The sequence below is a fragment of the Lagenorhynchus albirostris genome, chromosome 17, assembly GCF_949774975.1.
Source record: "Lagenorhynchus albirostris chromosome 17, mLagAlb1.1, whole genome shotgun sequence".
Lineage (NCBI taxonomy): Eukaryota > Metazoa > Chordata > Mammalia > Artiodactyla > Delphinidae > Lagenorhynchus > Lagenorhynchus albirostris.
The window spans coordinates 40352551-40369621 of NC_083111.1; the positions used below are offsets into that span (position 1 = coordinate 40352551).

At 41.3% G+C, this 17071-nt stretch overlaps 1 protein-coding gene across 1 annotated transcript in view; it reads right to left on the reverse strand.

Moving 5' to 3' along the window:
• Positions 1 to 5095: 5095 nt before the first annotated feature.
• The window catches only part of CDH17 (cadherin 17), a gene marked incomplete at its 5' end in the record, with an annotated part of 82639 nt that continues 70663 nt past the window's right edge, over positions 5096 to 17071 (reverse strand). The window contains 4 exons of the mRNA XM_060128119.1: positions 5096 to 5960; positions 8968 to 9081; positions 9216 to 9332; positions 15565 to 15804. Coding sequence (XP_059984102.1) covers positions 5860 to 5960; positions 8968 to 9081; positions 9216 to 9332; positions 15565 to 15804 — 572 coding nt within the window. The remainder of the gene's footprint in view (positions 5961 to 8967; positions 9082 to 9215; positions 9333 to 15564; positions 15805 to 17071) is intronic.

The following is a 17071-nucleotide window of genomic DNA, read 5'->3' on the forward strand; positions in this document are numbered from 1 at the left end:
TGCTGTTTGTGTTCCTAGTGACCAACTCAGTATCTGGCCATGATGGGGGTTCGATAAATATCTGACAAATAAGCAAAAGACTAAAACAGCAAACTAACTATGACAGCCATGGGGGGGGGGCAGGCTCAGACCTTCCCTCAAGAGGCCCCCACTGGCTGATGGCCATCTTCACCTTCAGGATCACACCCCTGGTCAGCGACCTGGCAGAGTAGGGGTTCTAAGATCAGTGGTTTCTGCCGAACAGGGGCTCCTCCATCAGTCTTTGCTTCGGGGCTCGGCTCCCGCCTGGCCCAGGCTCTCCCAGAGCTGTATAATGGGCCTGAGTCCCTTCTCTTCTTTAACACCCATCAACCTTCCATCACGGCTCAGGGTCAAAATCCCTGTGCTGGGATTTCTGCGAGCATACACCAAGCCCCGTTTGCTTACTCAGGGGAATCCCTCCCCCTCGTAGGCCCCAGGAAGGCTGTCTGAGACCCCACCACAAAAGGCAAAATGCAGCAGGGAACTTCAGCTGGGGCCTCTCCCCTCCTGCCCCACAGTGGACCTTTCCCTGGTTCTTTGCGTCCACCGCCAACCGAGGCCACGGCTGACTCTGGTTGTCCCAGAGCAGAGCCCCCGGAAACTCTGCCTCCGGGATCTCTTCTTGGCCAGGAGCCAAAGAGGCTCAGTTTAACTTCTGTTACCAAAAATATATTCTGTTTCCCCCTGTCCTGTGCTTAATTCAAGAGACTAACTGAAATGCTGGGTACACACAGGGCCTATTTTTATTCCCACCTCCTGCTGCATACCCTCCTCCCCTTCCAAATGCAGCCCTCCAAATCCTGGACTTCTCCTCAGCCCAAGTGCTGCAATGGAAAAAATGAGAACTCTTTCTCTCAATCAGATGAACACTTGTTTCCATAACCGGCCATTCGTCACACCCCTTCCTGTCCCACTGTGCACTCAGTCGGCCCTTCCAGGATAAGGATCACATGAAAAAAAGGGGAGTTTTGATTTCCGTCCAAAGAAACCAATGACTGTTCGTGGCAAGTAACTTGTGGAGGCCTAAAGTGGGACTTGTGCTTTAGCCATCGACATTCTTAACCCTGGATTCCAGGGCAGCCCCTTACCCTTTAGAATTATCTACCATCTCAGGAGGCCGTCCTCCTTGTCTTAAGGGCCCAGATGGCTGACACACGACTAACACATAGCGTATAGTCACTCTGAAATGTCGAATGGAGCCTGAACTATGCTAGGAGGTAAAAGTGGAAAACCAATAAAATGGGAAATAATTGTGTTATAAAAAATGTTATTTATTTTTGTTAACACTGTCAGGAATTTCCCTTTAAATAGCCAGCTCTCCAAGCACAAGCACAAGAAGATCACTTTACAGAAATGTGTGTTTTCACAGTAATTTTTGCTCTGGTCTACAAAGGGGCTACTCTCCTGCAGGTGAAACCAGCTTCTTTCTTCTCAGCTTCGTGGCTGGAGTTCATAGGCTCCGATGTGCTGGCAAGAGTGACCTGGGGCTGGACCCACCAGGCTGCTCTTAGCTGAAGGATCTCTATGGGCCAAGCAATGGCTCTCTTGACAGCAGCCCTTCCTACCTTCCCTGAACTCTGGGGCATGGCCCATGTTTGCATCTGGGAAAGGGTCTAAGCAGGCCTGGTTAGGATTAAAGGTGCCCAGAAAGTTGAGAGGATTGGGAAGGTGATGTTCTGAAGAAAGACGCTGATTCAGACCCTACAAAAGATCATATTCCACACCAGACTGGTACTAACCCCTCTAGGGATTGTCTGGAATAAGGGAGCTCAGCTGTGGTTGCACATTGGACTCACATGGGGATATTTTTTCAGAATATTAAAGCTAGGGCCCCCTGCCCAGAGATGCTGACTCAGTTGGGGGTAGGGCTCTGGAATGAGTATTTTTGAAAAACTCCCCCAGGTGTTTTTAACCTGCACCCACTGAGCACTCCTGTGGTAGAGAGCTGGGCATCCGACACCTGACCACAGTCTTGGGACTCAGTCAGAATGAGACAGGCTTTGGTGAGAAGAAATTTAGGAGCAATGAGTGGTATTTGGAGAACACACCTGCATGGTGTATACATTGTATGGATATCTTCACAGGTGTGCAAAATGTATATTTAAGTATATACAATGTGTGACACATTTGAATGCAACAAAATCAAAAATAGCATTAGTCTTGAGAGAGTCTCCTCATAAGATAACTTTTCGGCTTGAATGCTATTTTTTTCTCTCTTACTATTGTAAAACCTGTTTTAAAACATTGATATTATGAACAAATATTGTATGATTCCATTTATACCTAGCACACTCAAATTCATGGAGACAGAAAGTTAGAATAGTGGTTACCAGGGACTGGAGGTAGGAAGGAATGGGGAGTTCTTTTTTTTTTTTTTTTTGTGGTACGCGGGCCTCTCACTGTTGTGGCCTCTCCCGTTGCGGAGCACAGGCTCCGGATGCGCAGGCTCAGCGGCCATGGCTCACGGGCCCAGCCGCTCCGCGGCATGTGGGATCTTCCCGGACCGGGGCACGAACCCGCGTCCCCTGCATCGGTAGGCGGACTCTCAACCACTGCGCCACCAGGGAAGCCCGGGGGAGTTCTTATTTAATGAGTAGAGTTTCATTTAGGAAGATGAAAAGGTTCTGGAGGTGGATGATGGTGGTGATTGCCCAACAACGTGAATGGACTCAATGCAACTGAACTGTACATTTCAAGACAGTTGAAATGAGATTTTAAAATCAAATTGTAAGATATTGTACCTTTTCAGGTAACTTTTAAGGTTCCAAGTTTAACAAGTTCCCATGATGCATATGGCATTATACAGAATCTTGGAAACAAATTATTTCCTTCTTGCCCTAGATGCTTCAGAGGTAATCTCAGCTTCCTGCTTGTGAGCTGTCTAGACCATGGACCAGCACCCTGAGATCTCTACTCTTAATTTACTGCTCTCCAGAAACCCCTGAGACTTTCTACGTAGCTACTCACAGGAGTTGCCCCTATACTTCCCACCCCCACCCTGAGACCCCCTCACTCTCCCTGCTATTTCTTAACCATCCAGAAATTCTTGAGGGCTTTGTCACTCACAGCCTCATTCACCATTGCATTCAGCTCTGAGGATGTTTGAACGGAGCGTCAGAGTTTGTATGTAGGGAAACGGAATGTAGTGAAGTGGGAGTTTAACGCCTCTTTGAGGATACTGTAACTAAAAACAGAGAGTGGATTAGTTTCAATTTTGTCAGGTGGGTGGCTCTAAGATGACAGTAGCATAAGTGGCCTACATAAATCAGCTATTTCATGTATTCATTCTTCAAAAACTTATAGAGGAGCTACTATGAGCCAAGACTTGTCATAGAGACATTGAGAGGATTCCAAGAAGTCCCAGACTAGTTAAGGAGATCAAATGGGCCCTAACTGTAGAACATAAGGTCCATAAGCAAGGCACAAATATGCACTCTTGGTTGCAAGGGCAGAAATATATTGAGCTTTAAGTAATAAGGAATGTACTGGCTCACAGGATAGGAAAGTCCAGGGCAAGGTTGCCTTCAGGCACAGCTGGATCCAGGCACTCAACATCTTCAGAATCTTCTCTCAACTCTGTGTGGTCCTTGTTCTGGGGTAGGCTTACCTTTTGTGGTAACTAGAATGCTCTGAGTTTATTTTCTACTAGTTTAGCAAATTCCACTTAAAGAGAGCTATTTTCTAAGAGCTTCAACACAATTCTAGAAGTGAGAGATGGGGAGATGGGGGAAAACCGGAAGTTGACTCTACTCAAACTATACAGACTAGGTGTAGAAGAGCCAGGTGAAGGGGAGGGGAAGGTGTTTTCCAGTGGAAATGGAACCATCTTTACCAGAAGAGGGAATAGATCCTAGAATTTTCCTCACCACAGTATAGTAGTTTAGATGAGGTAGTGGCCTGGTACCCTGTAGTTTCCTAAGAGAAGGCTTCCCAAACGGACCAGTATATAAATTGGTCTTTAAGCCTTCAGGAATGGGTGGGATCTGGTCATGGAAGGAAGAGAAGGTTTAGAGGGAAGGCCCACCCAGAGGAAGAGCAGCACAAGAAATGTGAATACTAATCAGTGATTTTAGACGAGAAGGTTATGTGTAATCAGTCTATCATTCGATGATACAAGTTGGTCCAGAGAGAACAACCCTGAACTGAGGCAGGAGGCATCCCTAAGCCCTCTGAGCAGACCTGCTTTGGGACTGCCTCAGTCTTTCAGGAATGATAAAGTGCTTTCCGGAAAATAAGCAGGGCTAGCAATGATGCAATTTTAAGTGAACTAAATGTCATATCACAGTCACTCTTGGTCAAAAACACACAAGAAAATATCTACAGAAGTTGCTGAGAAAGTTAAACCATTCCTTAGGTTGGGATATAATTTGCTGCTGGTGCTCTTAGATTTTTGTTTTCTTGTTTTGTCTTTCAGCGTATGGTGAGACAAGAGAGAACCTCGCCCGTTATGAGTTTTCCAATGAGCCTTGTGTGGAAAAAAAAACAGGTAAGAGAGCTCAATATTATCCTGAAGCACAGGATAACATTCTATCAATACAAGAAAGTAATATTGAGGTCTTAGAAATAGAGTTCGGATATTTTCTTTTGTTTTACTTTTTTGCCTTAAAAAAAGATAATAAAAGCCCTCAAAGAGGATTATTTATGAAAAACAGAACTCCATGGCCTGCTTCAGCCGTCATTGTAGGAGCACCTTTTCAGATACAAGTTGTTTTCCCAAACATTCTTGAAAATTCTGAGAGGCTGTGTAATGTTGAATGCTTTCAAGCCTCAAATCAGAAGCCAGAAAACAGCTCCAGGGCCTCGAAATGCTTCCAAATCTCTAAGGTTTTCTTATTTAAGATTTTAAAATTCCTAGTGTATCTGCCTCGAACACCCCACTCCACAGTCGTGAGCACAGGGAATTTTTATTTCATTGTGGACCCACTCTTTATGGGTTAATTCTACATGGGAGGCAATTTTGATAAATGATAGATAACCATTGTTATCTAGTCCTTCCCTCAACAAATGCAGAGAACCAGGAAGCAGAGACAAAGAGATCCAAGAAACAAAACCAAAGCCAATGTTTATTCTTGATTCTTGTCACTACATCTTTTGTGCTTCCTTATCTTCCTCTACTGTTAAATATATAATAACCGGAACTTTATTAATATACACATAAAGAAAACATGCGCAGCATGTGAGCGTGGTAGGTAGTGGCCGGTGTCGGCACCAGGGTTTATGAAGCAGGCCTCTGCATGGTCTGCAGTGGTCTCATGCTGTTCCCAAGTGCAAAATCCTCCAACGAAAAGCAACATAAGCCACGTGGGGCTAAAGGAGGCAAATAACAACAAAAAGTTTCTGTTCAAACTAAGGGACAGGTCTGCGCTTTAATTTTTTTTCCTGAGACTTAGCTTTGTTCTTTCCTCCAATAAATGTTTTAAAATTAGTGAAATACCAAAGGAGATATGGAGGAAGGAGACACGGGATGGAATTAGAAAAAGCATAAATGGAATCCAGGATGTGCTGTGATGGATGACTGATAGATCTCTTAATGAAGAAAAAATGCACAGAGTATTTCATCAGCCCCTCTTTCCCTAAGAGGGAAAAGCACATACATTTTTGTGTTTGGATAAATAGCTAAGGCTTTTGCAGAGTGGAAAAGTGTCATGAGAAAATGGAAAATATCTCTAATGTCTACAGCACATGAAATATCTAAGAGTAATAAAATAGTAAAGGGCAGGAAGGTATATCGTAAAAAATTATAGTGCACATGTTGGATGAAAAGCAAAATTATGGGATTAAATGGTTATGTTACTGAAATAGCACTTGGTACATAGACTCAAACATTCCTTTTCACATTCAGTTTCTCAGAGGCTTGACTTCAGATGCCTGAGCACTTTCAACATTATGTTGGCCTTTATTCTTCTTTATCTGGAAAAACACGACAGCTAAAATTATACCTAAAAGAGAAAATTCAGAGTCAAAGAGATGGAGTCTTAAAATGTACTGTCACATTCATTTATAAAGTAGCACCTGCATAGGAAAAAATGACTCATATAATTTCATTTTTGTTTGTGGTTCAACAAAGTTTCATTGTCCTGGTGATTAAGAGATTCTAGGCATGGGCTTTCTTGGATAAGTAAGCTTACCACTTATCTTGTTGTCAGTAAATATGTAACAAGTCCCAAGTCATATCGAAGCTGGTGGCTATCGCTGGGTCTCTATCAAGGAATATAGGACTTAATGCCTACACTACCCTGAAGACTAAGTGCGTGAGCATTAGACAGAATTCCCGAACTTCAGACACAGTCAATAAATGTTGATTCCAGTTCTTCTTCCTCTTCCCTAGAGGAAGTAGTCCAATGAGAAAAACCAAAAAGCTGTTCTTAGACCAATTCACCTACCTAAAGCCTACTTTCACCATGTCCACATCAAGTATTACATTTTCTTTGCCGTCTTCTTTGTCGCTCCAGCTTGAGTGGACTACCTAACCTCTCTGGTTTCCCCCATCTCTGACCTACTACAAAATTACATTGTGCATTTTAGCACTATGTATACTATAAATCAGAGACTTATCTGGAAAAGTAAGTTGTTTTTAAGAAATTAACCTGGCAGTAAGTTTACAAGAGGAATCATGGCAAAAAAGACTGCATGCTCAGAAGCCCATTAAGAATCTTGCAATAATCCCAATCCTCCTATTTTGAAAAAAGTAAGGATATGAAACTACAAGATCCTATTACTTCTATCTTTAGATCACCAAACTCATCCAATCTTTAACTTGTTGTAAAATTATGAGAGTAAATGGTCATGTTAGAAAACCATGGCATAAAAACTCAAAAATCCTTTCAAGATGAGAGGACAAATAGAATAAGAAAAGGCATAGAAGTAGAGGGGAGTTTGATAAGTGAGTAAACCTCAAAAGCCAGCTCAATTAGTATAAAAGGTGTGCACCAAACTGTGGTTCTCAAAGAGAAATGATGGTCACCATGCAATATTAGGATGCGTAATGGTCATGTCACAAAGGCCCTTCTATGCCATAATAATGAGGAATTCGAATGGAAGGGTATAAGGAAATGAGATCTCTTTTAGAGCTGTGAATCAGAGTCCAATGTGGTAGACTGATGGTGGCAGAAAAGACCAGATGCCAAGAGAGCAATTAAGAAGACTTAGAATAATCCCAGCTCTTCCTTTAAAAGAGAAAGGATGTGGAACTGTATAAACCCCTTTACACAGGTGAATTGATGAAGTATCTACTTTTTATTTTTAGTACATCTTTTTTGGAGTATAATTGCTTCTCAATGCTGTGTTAGTTTCTGTTGTACAACAAAATGAATCAGCCATATGCATGCATATATCCCCATGTCCCCTCCCTCTTGAGCCTCCCTCCCACCCTCCCTATCCCATCCCTCTAGGTCATCGCAAAGCACCGAGCTGATCTCCCTGTGCTATGCTGCTGCATCCCACTAGCTATCTATTTTACATTTGGTAGTGTACATATGTCGATGCTACCCTCCCTTCACCCCAGCTTCCCCCTCCCCACCCTGTGTCCTCAAGTCCATCCTCTGTGTCTACGTCTTTATTCCTGCCCTGCCACTAGGTTCATCGGTACCATTTTTTTTTTTTAGATTCCATATATATATATACGTTAGCATACAGTATTTGTTTTTCTCTTTCTGACTTACTTCAATCTGTATAACAGACTCTAGGTCCATCTACCTCACTACAAATAACTCAATTTCGTTTCTTTTAATGGCTGAGTAATATTCCACTGTATATATGTGCCACATCTTCTTTATCCATTCATCTGTTGATGGACACCTAGGTTGCTTCCATATCCTGGCTATTGTAAATAGTGCTGCAATGAACATTGTGGTACATGTCTCTTTTTGAATTATGGTTTTTTCAGGGTATATGCCCAGTAGTGGGATTGCTGGGTCATATGGTAGTTCTACTTTTAGTTTTTTAAGGAACCTCCATACTGTTCTCCATAGTGGTTGTATCAATTTACATTTCCACCAACAGTGCAAGAGGGTTTCCTTTTCTCCACACCCTCTCCAGCATTTATTGTTTCTAGATTTTTTGATGATGGCCATTTTGACCCGTGTGAGGTGATACCTCATTGTAGTTTTGATCTGCATTTCTCTAATAATTAGTGATTTTGAGCATCTTTTCATGTGCCTCTTGGCCACCTATATGTCTTCTTTGGTGAAATACAAGTAGCTTATGGAGCTCAACAGCAAAAAAACAAACAACTCAATTAAAAAATGGGCAGAAGAAGTATCTACTTCTAATGCTTAACTTGTGGTGAAGACACCAGTTGAAAGAGGGTAAGGACTACAGCAGGTACTGAGCTGTTTACAAAAAAGAAGACAGGGAACTCTGCTATCTAGCCAGGCCAGGGGCCATGGCAGAGTGAGGCCTGTGATGCAGTGGAATTATTCTGAGATAATAAAGAATCAAGGCCCACAGTCACAAAACATAAAAAGGGGAGTTCTGCAACATTTCAGGTATGCCAGCATCTCCACTGGAAGGCTAGCTTCTACCTATTCCAACAATGGCAGACTAGACCATAAGCTCTGTGAGTGATGGATCTGTGTATATCTGTCACTGTGTTCCCCACCAAGCACTGTGCCTGACACATAGCAGAGGCACAGCTACTGCATTTCTTTCTCCTTCATCATGAAAGCTTGGTAACTAAGCATACAATACAATAATTTATTCTTTAAAGCCTCTTATGTTGTATTTCCCAACCTAACCAGCAAGGCAGTGATAGGTAGAGGGTGGTCCTAAAGCAGTAGCTCCCAATCAGGAAAATTGGATATGGTTTACTGGTGATCTATATTCTTGGTTATTGCCTAGATTGCCATCTGAGCAGCCCCACACCAGTCCATGAAGTCAGACCCTGATGTGAGCTTATGTTTCCAAGGCCCAGAACAGAAATCCTTGAATCTGAGAAATTATACTCACCGATGACCAAAAAGGTGGTAAGGAGTACACCAACTGTCACGCCCACAGTAGGTATCCCAGGCATGTGATCTGCTGGCTGGAAACACCTATCTTCCACACACTTGCAGAAAGTAACTGAAAAACAGAACCATATTTTGTAGATAAATTTTTGAGCGAACAGTTGCAGAATCCCATCTCAAAGACAAGAATTCCTACAAACTACCATATTGACAGACATTATCCCAAGTTGCCTGCAGCAAAATATCTACCTGGTAAAGAGACAGTTCCTTCCAAGGGTGGCCAACCGCCATCACTGATGCGGACTGGGATGTGGTAAACTCTCTCCTCAAAGCCCGTGTGCTTGGTGGAGAGCCTGGCATGAGTTCCTGTCAGAATATGGAAAAAATGACTGATGTGAGAACACAACTGCAGGCCCCTGGATGAGCAGGAATAAAGTTCATCTCTGTATCATATAATACTAAAGTTGACTAGGAAATGGTTAGATATAAGTATGAGTTAAACTACCAAAAGTATTACCACTCCACAGGTACCCTCCAAAATGTCAAAAAGGATGCTAAAACATCCTTCAAGTTCTCAATTCATGACTTCTCTTTAGAAATGAATACTAAACATAGCAGGTTGTCATTACTCGTGGTAGTTATGTTCCATATAGTGGCCGCAAACACTGAATTAGAAAGAGAAAACATATTTGAAGAAATAACTGCTAACTTTTTTCCAAATTTGATGAAAAGTCTAAATCCTCAGATCCAAGAAGACAAACAAATCTTAGGAAACAGAAAAACGAACAAAACTACACCAAGGCACATAATACTCAGATTACTTAAAACTAGTGAAAAAAAAAATCGTAAAGACATCCAGAGAAAAAAGACACATGACATTCAAAGGAACGAAGAAGAAACAATACAATCCAGAACACAAAGGAGAAATATCTTTAAAGTACTGAAAGAAAAAAGTCTCAATAAGTTTAAAAGTATTCCAGTCAGGGCTTCCCTGGTGGTGCAGTGGTTAAGAGTCCGCCTGCCGATGCAGGGGACACGGGTTCGTGCCCCAGTCCGGGAGGATCCCACATGCTGCAGAGTGGCTGGGCCCGTGAGCCATGGCCACTGAGCCTACATGTCCGGAGCCTGTGCTCCGCAACGGGAGAGGCCACAACAGTGAGAGGCCCGCATACAGAAAAAAAAAAAAAAAAAGTATTCCAGTCAAATGTTCTCTGGTCACTACAGAGTTAAAGTATTTTTTTAATTTTTTATGGTAGGCGGGCCTCTCACTGTTGTGGCCTCTCCCGTTGTGGAGCACAGCCTCGGGATATGCAGGCCCAGCGGCCATGGCTCACGGGCCCAGCCACTCCGCGGCATGTGGGATCCTCCCAGACTGGGGCACGAACCCGTGTCCCCTGCATCGGCAGGCGGACTCTCAACCACTGCACCACCAGGGAAGCCCCAGAATTAAATTAGAAATCAGTAACCAGGAATATGTGGGAAATCCCCACATATATGAGAACTAAATAGCCCACTTCTAAATAACCCATGTGTCACAGGAGAAATCTAAAGGGAAATTAGAAAGTATTTTGAACTGAATGAAAACGAAAACATATCAAACTTTATAGAATACAGCTAACATGACACTAAGAGATAAATTTATAGCACCAAATGCCTATGTTAACAAAGAAAAAGTTCTCAATTGCCTCAGCTTCCATCTAAATAAAAATAGAAAAAGAAGAACAAGCTAAATACAGCATAAGAAGAATAAAGGAAATAACAAAGATCTGAACAATGAAATACAAAACAAAAAAATAGAGCAAAATCAATGAAACCAAAAGCTGGTTCATTGAGAATATATCAAAAAAATTAATAACCTCTAGCCAGCTTGATCAGGACCAAAATAGAGGCAAATTTTTCCAATATCAGAATGAGGTGATATCACTACATATTCTGCAGATATTAAAAGAATAATAAAATAATGTTATGAATAACTTTGTGCCAATAAATTAGACAAATCAAATGAAATAGAGAAATTATTTGAAAGATACAAACTAACAAGCTCAACCAAAAATAAATCTATAACTTGAATAGCCCTATATCTATTAAAGAAATTGAATTTGTAGTTAACTCATGGTAAGGACACCAGTTGAAAGAGGGTAAGGACTACAGTAGGCACTGAGTCCTACTGTAGAAAACTTTGGGCCAGAAGCCTTCACCGGTGAATTCTATCAAACATTAAGGAAGAAATAAAAAACAATTTTACACAAACTTCCAGGTAATTGAAGAGGTAGAACCCTTCCTAACTCATTCTATGAAGCCAGCATTACTCTGATACCAAAATCAGACGAAGACACTGCAAGAAGAGAAAAATACAGACCAATATCCCTTAGGAATATAGATAGAAATAACCTTATAATTTTAGCAGATCAAATCCAACCGCATATAAAAATGCTAATATTTCACCACCAAGTAAGCTTTATCCCAGGAAGAGAAGACTGAATTAACATCCAAAAGTTGATTGATATACTTCTCCAATTAACAGACAAAAACAACAACAACCAGGGCTTCCCTGGTGGCGCAGTGGTTGAGAGTCCGCCTGCCAATGCAGGGGACATGGGTTTGTGCCCCGGGCCGGGAAGATCCCACATGCCGCAGAGCGGCTGGGCCCATGAGCCATGGCCGCTGAGCCTGTGCGTCCGGAGCCTGTGCTCCGCAACGGGAGAGGCCACAACAGTGAGAGGCCCACGTACCCCCCCAAAACAACGACAACAACAACAACAACCATAACCCCAAATCAACCATACAATCATCTCAATAGATGCAGAAAAATACACCTGAAATTTTTAGCACCCATTCCTAATTTAAAAAAACCCCAAAACACCTCTCAGCAAGTTAAGAATAGAAGATAGAGTCCTTAGTCTGATAAAGGGTATCTACAAAAAACCTATAGCTAACTTTATACTTAATGGTGAAAGACTATGAATGCCATCTCCCTAAGATTAGGAACAACAAGTTGTTTCTGCTCTCACTACCTTCATTCAACATTGTCCTGAAGATTTTAGCCGCTAAGAAAGCAAGCTAAAGATATAAAAGCCATCCAGACTGGAAAGGAAATAAAACCTATAATTCACAGACAACATGACTGTCTATGTAGAAAATCTATGAAAACGTAAGAAAAAGAGGGAAAGAGAACTTACAAGTGAGGTCAGCAATGTTACAAGGCTACAAGATCAATATACAAAAATCATCAATTATATCTCCATATCCTGGAATTACTTAAAAATTTAAAATTTTTAAACATCTAAAATAGCACAGACATATGAAATGCTTAGGGGAAATTCTATAAGAACTATACATTGAAAATTAAAACACATTGCTCAGAGAAAGTAAAGAAGACCTAAATAAGTGGAGACATAATCATATTCATGGATTGGAAAATTCAACTTTGTTAAGATGTAAATTCTCCCCCAAATTCAGCTATAGATTCACACAATCTCAATCACAATCTGCATAGGTTTTTTGGGTAGAAATAGACAAGTTCAATTCTAAAATTTATGTAGAAATGCAAAATAAATGTTTTGAAAAAGAACAAAGCAAGGACATTTACACTACCTGATTTCAAGTCTTATTATTGAGCTGCGGTAATCAAAACGTTAGAGTATTGCTATAAAGACAAAGAGATCAATGAAACAGAAAAGAAAGTCTAGAAATAGACTCATATATATGTGGTCACTTGATTTTTGACAAAGATGCCAAGACAATTCAATGTGAAAAATGATATTTTCAATAAATAGTGTTTAAACAATTAGATAGCCGTAACTGTAAAAGCTAAAATTATAAGACCTCTGGGAGAAAAAAAAATAGAAAAATTTAGTGACCTTGGCAAAACTTTCTTAAACAATACACAAAATAGTCACAAATTATAGAAGAAAAAAGTCAGTAAATCAGATGTCATCAAAAAAATTTAGGGGCGGGCTTCCCTGGTGGCGCAGTGGTTGAGAGTCCGCCTGCCGATGCAGGGGACACGGGTTCGTGCCCCGGTCCGGGAAGATCCCACATGCTGCGGAGCGGCTGGGCCCGTGAGCCATGGTGGCTGAGCCTGCGCGTCCAGAGCCTGTGCTCTGCAACGGGAGAGGCCACAACAGTGAGAGGCCTGCGTACCGCAAAAAAAAAAAAAAAGAAGAAATTTAATTTGCTCTTCAAAAGGCACTGTTACAAAATAAAAATGTAAGCCATGGCCTGGGAAAAAATATTTACTTTTTGACAATATTTTGCCAAAATATTGACAAAGAACTTGAATCTAGACTATATAAAGAATGTTTATGACTCAACAACAGAAGCCAAACTGCTAAAAATTTTAAGCAGGCACAATATTTGACCAGACACTACACCAGTGAAGATATACGGATGGCAAATAAGCATATGAAAAGATGTTCAACACCATTAGTCATTAAGAAAATATAAATTAAAACCATAACGATCCAGCAATCCCACTCCTGGGCATATATACCCTGAGAAAACCATAATTCAAAAAGAGTCATGTACCACAATGTTCCTTGCAGCACTATTTACAATAGCCAGGACATGGAATCAACCTAAGTGTCCATCGATAGATGAATGGGTAAAGAAGATGTGGCACATATATACAATGGAATACTACTCAGCCATTAAAAGAAACAAAATGAGTTATTTGTAGTGAGGTGGATGGACCTAGAGTCTGTCATACAGAGTGAAGTAAGTCAGAAAGAGAAAAACAAATACCGTATGCTAACACATATATATGGAATCTAAGAAAAAAAAAAGGTCATGAAGAACCTAGGGGTAAGACAGGAATAAAGACACAGACCTACTAGAGAATAGACTTGAGGATACGGGGAAGGGGAAGGGGAAGCTGGGACAAAGTGAGAGAGTGGCATGGACATATATACACTACCAAACGTAAAATAGATAGCTAGTGGGAAGCAGCCACATAGCACAGGGAGATCAGCTCGGTGCTTTGTGACCGCCTGGAGGGGTGAGATAGGGAGGGTGGGAGGGAGGGAGACCCAAGAGGGAAGAGATATGGGGACATATGTATATGTATAACTGATTCACTTTGTTATAAAGCAGAACCTAACACACCATTGTAAAGCAATTATACTCCAATAAAGACGTTAAAAAAAAACAAGTTAATAAATATGTTAACAACTCATATAACCATATTAAAAAAAACAATGAAATACTACACTCCCACTACAGTGGCTAAAATTAAAAAGACTGAGCATAGCAAGCATTGGGAAGAATATTAAGCAACTAGAATTCTCATTCACTGGTGGGAATGTAAAATGTTACAGACTATTCGGGAAGCAATTTGATATTCTCTTAAAAATTTGACTGTATAGCTACCATATGATGACTTGTAGGTATTTAACCAAGAAAAATGAAAGCATAGCTCCTACAAAGCACTTGTTCACAAATGTTCATAGCAATTTTATTTGAAATAGCAAAAATTGGAAGCAATTTAAGTAATAATCAATATGTTAATGAATAATAAATCATGATATAGTCATACAATGGAATACTATTCTACAGTATAAAGGAGTGAAGTGTTGATATATGCAACAACATGGTGAAATCCCCAAATATGTATACTAAGTGATATTCACCAAACAAAAAAAGAGTACATGCTGTTATTTAATTTAGATAAAATTCTTGAAAATGCAAACGAATCTATAGTGACGGGAAGCAGATCAGTGATTACCTGGAGTGAGGGATGGACAGTGTGGGGTGGAAAATAGGGATTGCAACAGAGCATGAATAAAACTTTGGGGGGGGGGTGGAACTCTTCTTATCTGATTGTGCTGATGGCTTCAATGGTATATACATATATTGATTTTTATAAAATTGTATGCTTTAAATATGTGCTGTTAATTGTAAGTCAATTATATTTCAATAAAGCTCTTTTTAAAAATCATGATGAGCGGGTTTCCCTAGCGCGCAGTGGTTAAGAATCCACCTGCCAATGCAGGGGACACGGGTTCAAGCCCTGGTCCGGGAATATCCCACATGCCGTGGAGCAACTAAGCCCATGTGCCATACTACTAAGCCTGCACTCTAGAGCCCGCGTGCCACAACTACTGAGCCCGTGCGCCACAACTACGGAAGCCCTCGTGCCTAGAGCCCATGCTCAGCAACAAGAGAAGCCACCGCAATGAGAAGCCGACGCACCGTACCCAAGAGTAGCCCCCCCTCGCCGCAACTAGAGAAAGCCCGCGCAGCAAGGAAGACCCAACACAGCCAAAAATTAAAATAAATAAAATAAATAAATTTATTTTAAAAATAATCATGATGAAACCTGTTTCTCAGCTGCCATTGGAAATTTTGCAATGTTGCTCTGATTGTCCCACTATTCATGTACCCTAAGAGAGATGTTGTGTATTAACAATCTTTCTTTCCTCCAAACCCCGGGGGCTTTCAACCCTCTGGAGAGTTTGCCTGTGCAAGTTTCCACAGCATGAACTTCCTTCCTGGAGCGTGGAAGAAAGCTCTGTGTTGAGTGCTGCATGCATACCAAGGCAAATAAAAACTCATTCCATCGCCCATCAGTGTTTTTCTCGATGTTCTTTTGACAACTCACCATTGATTTTGGAAACTTCCCAGTCTTTTTGTAAGCTTTCACTGCCAAGGGAAAATGTAAAGTGTCGACCCCGAAATAACTGCTGATCATCATCGGTGGCCTCGAAAATGAGACTTCCGGGTGCTTTCGGGGGATAGCAGAAGAACAAGCCTGTGTACTCCTTGACCAGCCGCGGGGGGTTGTCGTTCACGTCCATGAGGGTCAGGTGGAATTGCGCCATGGAGCTCAAGGAGGATCCACCTAAGGAATTGAATCATTGAAATATGGTGTCTGCTTTCTCATTCTCCTCTCAATAAGAAAGGATATTTCCTTTTCTTTAAAAAAATATTTACAATTCAGACCTAGTTTCATTTTCTGCTTAGAAAGTCTTGATAATAATAAGAATTATGTGCTCACATTTTATATACATTACTTCAAAATAACACTGGTGTACATTTACAGATGAGAAGACTGAGGTTCAGAGAAGTTGTGTGACTTGCCCAAGGTCACATAGCGGTAGAGAGGCTTCCAACCCAGGGGATCTGACTCTAGAGCCCACACCTTTAATCGCTCAACACTGACTTAGGCATGTTCGTTAAGTTTTCTAAAGGCGTGTTCGTTAAGTTTTCTAAGGCTCATTTCTTCAGCTGTAAAACGTGACTTTATGAGGATCTGACATGTATTCTTAGAAAATTGTACAGAGCTGTACAAATGTTATTTGCTGCGGTGTCCTGGAGAAAATTTTGACCTCTGTAGCCTGAACAATTGGTAACTGTGTGATCATGGGCAAGTTACTTCTCAGTACCTTGGTTTCTTCATACATCAAATACGGTCAATAATAGTACCTACCCCATAGTGTTGTATGAGGGGTAAGTGCTTAGAACAGGACGGTCAGTACAACGTAAACACTTACTGTTCTCATTCTCCCTGATGTTTCTACAATTTCTGACTCAGACCTGCTTCAATTCCAGTAAACACTACTTGCCTGCTTTTCTTGTCGGCTGTCTCCCTAACCAAAGGAGGAAGTCATTTCATCAATGTGTGTCATTTCAGGGCCAACAACGGCAAACAGAGCAGGGTTTTGAACCCTGGTTTCGATTCATGAAACTTCTAAAATGTGAGAGACCTTTAGGACACATCCAAAGCGAAGTGCTGACCCCACAGTACATTTTAGCGGAAGGCACAGCACAAAGGCTTAGCCAGAAACTTCCTGCTGATTAAATCAGGAACTTTTAAATTGAGAGTTAAATTTATGGAGTGTGATAGTGGTATGTGCTAGAAAGAAGCACATCAACTAGACGTAAGAGAGAGAGCCAGTCCCCGACCTGCCTCAGCGAGGCCCGTCCACTCACACACCACCATTCCAAGTTCGACACACGCTTCTGCGTGTCTACCCTCACTGGTTTAACGTGCTGCAGTACTTTTGTTTTTCTTCATCTTTTCACACACAGGGACCATTTTCATGGTTCCCACCTATTGGAATGTTCCGCATTCCAGCTCCCAACCCTGGGCTTCACATTTTGAAAGT